This window comes from Carlito syrichta, unplaced genomic scaffold, assembly GCF_000164805.1.
Source record: "Carlito syrichta isolate Samal-C Ts95f unplaced genomic scaffold, Tarsius_syrichta-2.0.1 Scaffold288421, whole genome shotgun sequence".
Classification (NCBI taxonomy): Eukaryota; Metazoa; Chordata; class Mammalia; order Primates; family Tarsiidae; genus Carlito; species Carlito syrichta.
This window is the reverse complement of record NW_007232517.1, coordinates 127576-134452: the sequence shown is the minus strand read 5'-3', so window position 1 is coordinate 134452 and position 6877 is coordinate 127576. Positions and strand designations below refer to the sequence as shown.

Here is a 6877-nt window from a genome sequence, read left to right as displayed (position 1 = left end):
ACTACCACGCCCGGCTAATTTTTGATTTATTGTAGAGATGAGGTCTCGCCAAGTTGCCCAGGCGGGTCTGGAATCCGCAGGCTCAGGCAATCCACTCACCTCAGCCTCCCGAAGGCGCGGGATTACAGGCTGAGTTTTTTACTTGAACACTTTTTTTGTTAGACCTTAAAAATAAAAAATTATTTAACTTGAGGATAGGAGCAGGTAATTAATTAAATTAGAATGACCTTAAAAAAATCTTTGCTGACCTGCTATAATATTCTTAGCCCTTTGTAGCCCTAAATATTTGCTGTAACATTTATTACTGTAATTATCAACTTTAACATATTTTACAACTTGGGGTTTTATACAGACTTAAGGATAATCTTTTGTATTGGTTAGAAACCAGTGTCCCATGAATTGCTATTGAGTTAATTCTTGTTTTCAGAAACAAAAACCCATACATTTAATTTGTGTTTATGTGTAGTGAATATACTTGACATAATTGGAAAACTCTGAAATACTTCACTACTTAGACAAGAAATGAATCCTGCATTCCATTTGAAAGAAAAGATGAGAATCCCATCTCCCCAGTGACATCCAATGCCTTCTTCCAACTTTGCTGATTGCTGTAATCTTTTAGAGCTGTTATACTGAGTCTATACTGGTAGGATTTCCAGTTCAGTACTCTTACATTCCCCCACCCCAATAGTAATGTTTTGATTAGGAAAAAGGTTATATCTATAAGACTAAAGGGAATCCATTAAACCATTTACAATATGAGATCTGTATCTTATTCAAATAATTTGTAGAAATTAAAGTAGCATAGTTGGAGGAGATTGTAAAACATTAAACGTTTACTTATTAATTAATTCTCTAATATAATTGATAACTATTGATGGTAAAATCTTTTTACTAATAAAATTGGCTTAAATCTGAAAATAATTTTGTTCTTAAGACAACAGTAAAACAGTCTTCCTGCTTTCTTAACTTTGTTCATGATTTTTTTTTTTTTTTTTGGCATGAGCTTCTAAATTAGTCTATCCAGTCTATGCTTGTTAAAGTACCAGTCATTTGTGAATTGACTTTTATAGTAAGTGTAGAACTGTGTAAGAAAGTGAGTGACATTGTTATTGCATGAAGACAAGCTGCCAGAGGGTTTTGGTTGTATATTACATACACAGTGTGACTGGTTCCTATCTAAAAGTTAGTGTATCATATTTAGTTCTTTATTTAAAAGTGAATCACTAATTTCACTTATCTTAAAATATTTTAATAGTTCAGACTAATAATCATGGATTTTATGGGGATTTTGAAGCTTTTGTCAAGACCATATTTTTAACAATATCAGAAGCTTTTAATAAGGTGCTTGCTGCTGAGCTAATGATATGCTTTTGGTAGTATTTCTTATACCTATCTTCAATAGACATATTCAGGCTAGAGTGAATGTAATAATCAAGCCTCAATCAAACCATACTTAGTATGACAAATATTTCATTATACTGTAATTTAGGTATTCATGCTTCTGATAAAGGGCTTAATTCGACTCCTTGAGGAACTGGGAAAACACTATTGATTTTATACTGGAATGTAAAGTAGCAGCCATTTATAGTACAAGATATAAATCACTTTCTAATTAAAATTAAATAAAAAGAAATTAAGAATCTCATGGCCTTATGTGTAATGGTACACAATCTTAAGTGTAAAATTATATTTTGTATCAATTGTGTTCCTGTGCATGGGTTTCTGGGCACACACAAAAATTTTGCAGTTAATCTTAATAGAAGCAGATGATATTGACTTTAAAACTTCTCTTAATTTTTTTCTGTAGGAACATTGCAGTGGATTAAACTACTTATTTAAGATATAATTGATTTATTTTTGTTTTCCCTTTTAAGAAAATGTCAAAGAAATTTTTGGACAGACTATTATTCATCATCATATCCCTTTTAACTGGGACTGTGAATTTATCCGACTGCATTTTGGGCATAACAGGAAGAAGCATCTTAACTACACAGAATTCACACAGTTTCTTCAGGTGAGCTTAGTTTCCATAGCTGTTGTAAATATATATGATTCTTCCTCTACCTTCTTCCCTTTTGTTTTTATTAAGTTTATTATAAAAATAGAAACCTTTTGTGGCATTTCACCCCATTTTTCAATTCCCATTTCCCAGAGGCAACGTCTTTAAATTCTTATAGATGTTTACTTATGTTTATTTAAATAATAAACTTGTGTTAGCATTTTTGCTTTTTCAATTTTCCACTTTTATGTATTTTTGATTGAATTCTAACTCTGGAAGATTAGAAAAAAGTTCTTTCGCCTCTCTCTCCCTACCACAGATATGGATCTTTTCTGTCCTCTACCCCCAATATAATTATGTCATGATTCTGCTTAGACCAGCAATCTTTTGAATTACTATGATTTTGTAAATACTATTCATGACTAAAATTATTATTGTTAGAGTTCCTAGTTTTCATTTGTTTAGTTTTGTATTTATTAATACTAATTCATCCTCAAACTTCTCCAATTATTAGAAATCTCCTTTTAATATGCTTAAAACACATTAGGTATTCTATCAATTTCATCTTCTTGGAGTGTTCCAGAAACTTTCTTTCTTTTTAAAAAAAAAAAATTGCCGGGCTCGGTGGCTCAGCCTGTAATCCTGCGCCTTTGGGAGGCTGAGGTGAGTGGATTGCCTGAGCCCGTGGGTTCAAGACCCACCTGGGCAACTTGGCAAGACCTCATCTCTACAATAAATCAAAATTAGCCAGGCGTGTAGCACACGCCTGTAGTTCCAGCTACTTGGAAGGTTGAGGTGGAAGGATTGCTGGAGCCCAGCAGGTCGAGGCTACGGTGGCTGAGAGCGGCCACTGCACTCCAGTCTGGGTGACAGAGTGAGACTCCAACTCAAAAAAAAAAAGGTAAAATTTACATAACAAATTAGCCATTTAAAAGTATACAACTTGGTGGCATTTAGTCCATTCACAGTATTTTGCAGCCACCACATGTGTCTAGTTCCAAATCATTTTTATTGTCCCGAAAGAAAACCCTGTATTCACTAAGTAGTCATTTCCCATTTTTGCTTCCCTGCAACTTCTAGCAACTACTGGTCTGCTTTCTGTCTCTATGGATTCACTCATATACTGGATATTTCATATAAATGAAATTATGCAATATGAATGCTTGTGTCTGACTTTTTTCACTTAGCATAGTGTTTTCAAGGACTGTCCATGTAGTAGAATGTGTTCAGCATGAAGCATGACTGAATAACTTTCCACTATATGAATATAATATATTTTGTCCATTAATTAGCTTATGGACATATGGGTTATTACTGCTTTGTGGCTATTAAGAACAGTGCTGCTATGAACATACATATATAAATATTTGTGTGAACATCTGTTTTCATTTCTTTTGATTATACACCTAGGAGTGGAATTCCTGGGTCATATGTTAAGTTTGTTTAACTTTTTGAGGAACCACTGAACTGTTTTCCACAGCAGCTGCACCATTTTCCTTGTGCTTTCTGACCTGCTTCATGGTCGGAAGCTGGATTTTGTAAGCTTGCTTCATAGCCACAATTCTGTGGTCTCCCTTCACCTTTATCCTGGAGAATCCATTTGCCTTTCTGTTATGTTGAACATCCTGTGTGCTTAATTTTATTTCTTCCTCTGTCATGGTTTACTTCTTTTTGGCGAAATACTTCATGCGGTATCTTTCTGATGAAGTAAAGTATTTTTTTGAGACTTCGTATCTGAAAACCTTTTGTTCCATCATTACTCTTAAATCACTTGTCTGGGAACTGAATTCTAGTAGTCATTTATTTTCCTCATAATTTTTTTTTTTTTGAGGTGAAGTCTTACCTCATCTTCTAGGCTAGGGTGCAGTAGCATGATCACGGCCATTCCAGAGTCGACCTACTGGGTTCAGGTGATCCTTCTACCTCAGCCTTCCAAGTAGCCGGAACTACAGGCACATGCTACTACACTCGGCAAATTTTTTGATTTAGTGTAGAGATGAGGTCTTGCCAAGTTACCCAGGCTGTTCTCGAACCTGTGGGCTCAGGCATTCCCCTTCACCTTGGACTCTCAGAGAGCTGGGCTTACAGGCTTGAACCACCGCACCCAGCCCCTCATAATTTTGAAAGCATTTCTCTTTTGTTTTCTAGTTTCCAGTATTGCTGCTAAGCAGTCCTGTGCCATTCATTCTTTTTGTTTTGGGGTTTTTTTCTGAATCGAAGTCTCACTCTGTCACCCAGACTGGAGTGCAGTGGCATGCTTACAACCACCGCAGCCTCAGTCTTTCTTTCCACTTACTCTGTTGCCAGTCTGAAGTGCAGTGGCACAATCACTTTCTCTCTCCTCTCTCTCTCTCTCTCTCTCCCCCTCCCTCCCTCCCTCCCTTCTTTCCTTCCCTTTCTTTCCTTTCTTTGTCTTACTCTGTTGCCAGGCTGGAGTGCAGTGGCACAATCACAGCTACCACAGCATCAGTCTACTGGGTGCAGGTGATCCTTCCGCCCTCAGGCTTCCAAGTAGCCAGAACTACAGGCACATGCCACCATGCCTGGCAAATTTTTTGATTTATTGTAAAGATGAGGTCTCACTATGTTGCCCAGACTGACCTCGAACTCTTGTGCTTAGGCAATCCTTTGGCCTTGGCCTCCCAAAGTGCTGGGATTACAAATGTGGGCCACCTTGCCCAGCCGATGATATTTCTTGATGTGAGTTTCTTTTTATTCATTATGCTAGGCTCTTGATTAAGTGGGCTTTTCTAATCTGAAAATTTATGTCCTTCAATTCTTGAAAATTTTATTATGTAACTTGTTTTCTTCCTTACTAGTACTGTTAAATATTTATGATCTTTTAGTGTTTTTTTCTCTCCTATTTTCCTTCTGAATCCTCCGTTATGTTTTTCTGTAAAAATAATTTTTAAAAAAATTTAAATAAATAAATAAATAAATAAAAATTTCTAATTTTCAGGAGCTCTCTTTGGTTTCCTTACTATTCCTTTTTTAGCACATAGTATACTGTTATTGTTTTATGGATATACGATTTTCTTTCACTTTTCTAAAGATACTAAACACAGGGTTTTTTTAGATTTTATGAAAAGTTTTCTTCTCTGCAAAGTGGAGGAAAATGTGGAGGATAAAACTTCTTCCTCCACTTTTTTTTTTTTAATTTGAGTCTCTGTTTTTCATGTTAGGGCTTTCTCATATGTCTGATGGTCCTCTGCTCATATTTAAGATTAGGGTTAATTGACAGCATTGGGTTTGTGTAGGTTATTAACTCTGGACCTTACTATAATGCTCTGCCTGGGTTATTTTATTGGTGACCCTCTATCTATATATTTGGGTCTTTTATTTTGGATTGGGGAATCAGAGAAGAATCATCTGGTCCCCCATCTGGGATATTGGATCTGGCTTTTGCCATTCTGGTTGCTGAGTAAGAGAATAGAGTTCGGTTTGGAGAAGGACTTTCAGTGTATTACTTTTTATCAATGTGAAATTCTCCCTCTCAACTATGCGTGGTCTCCACTACTCCAGAGATTCTCTGTTAAACTCTCCAAACAGTAAACCAGGTCTGCCAGGTCTGGGAAAGGGCAGAGTCCTAGCTATTTGGAGTAAGGCAGGTAACTGCTTCTTAAACAGATTTCCATCTAAGCCCCTCACTTTCAGCTTCACCTTCACTGTCACTTCTAGTAACAACCAATTCCTGAGGCTTTGGGGGTTCTGTCAAGTACATTGGCTTGCTTTTCTGTTTTGCTGTTTACACTTCTGGTTATCACTTGCTCTTCTGCTTTCTTTTTTTTTTTGAGTTGGAGTCTCACTCTGTCGCCCAGACTGGAGTGCAGTGGCCGCTCCCGGCCACCGCAGCCTCAACCTGTTGGGCTCCAGCGATCCTTCCGCCTCAGCCTTCCAAGTAGCCGGAATTACAGGCATGCGCTACCACACCCGGCTGATTTTTTGATTTATTGTAGAGATGAGGTCTCGCTGCCCAGGTGGGTCTTGAACCCGCGGGCTCAGGCAATCCACTCACCTCAGCCTCCCAAAGGCGTGGGATTACAGGCTGAGCCACCGAGCCCAGCTTCTTCTGCTTTCTGATCTTAAAAATATAGTCTCTGTCTTCTCCTTTTCTGTTTCCTTTGTCCTTGGATTTCTGTTTTGTTTTGCTCTCTTACTGTGATTTTAGTGGAGAGTGGAAAATAGTGGAGTTAAATGTACAAGTTCAATCTCATCCCAAGTCACACTGCTTATGAAGCTCTGCTGTTTTCACATTAAGTTAGATGAAATGCATCTAACTCCAACTAACGTCTCTTACTCAGCAAGCAGAATGTCAAAAGTGTGTAACTCCCTTTCTTCATCCTTTCCTTACTTCCCATATCTACCCACTCACCCCCTTTTTAACTTTGAAGCAAGATTCATTTATTTTACCTTATAAAAAAAAGCCCAAAGTATTATTTTTCTTAGCTAGGGTGATTACAGATTTGAAATTATGCCCTCCAGAAGTGGGGAACTGCCAGGGGAGAGGGGTAGGTTTGACAGTTGAGGGAAACTGACAGGGGAGAGAGGGGCACACCTCATCAACAAGGGTACCTGCATAATGAACATTTGTATACCTAACCTGAATTGTACCCCACATCTTTAAAATAAAAAAGATTAAAGAAAAAAAATAATAAATTGTGCCCTTTAGGTATGAGTACTTGTAGAACCTAGTGCTTGTTCCAGTGATTTCCCAGTTAGTGTTATTTCTCTTGTAAAATACTCAAACTTGAAAAGTTGAAAATATTGTACCTTTGAAAGCTAATTTTTAAAAAGAAAATGAGCCAGGCTTGGTGGCTCAGCCTGTAATCCCAGCGCTTTGGGAGGCTGAGGTGAGTGGATTGCCTGAGCCCAAGG

General features: G+C 37.4%; 1 protein-coding gene across 2 annotated transcripts in view; it reads left to right on the top strand.

Moving 5' to 3' along the window:
* The window catches only part of SLC25A12 (solute carrier family 25 member 12), a 79636-nt gene that overhangs the window by 23921 nt on the left and 48838 nt on the right, over positions 1 to 6877 (top strand). For both annotated transcript variants that reach the window (XM_008053760.2, XM_021710312.1), the window contains one exon: positions 1878 to 2017. In XM_008053760.2, the coding sequence (XP_008051951.1) occupies positions 1878 to 2017 (140 nt within the window). The remainder of the gene's footprint in view (positions 1 to 1877; positions 2018 to 6877) is intronic.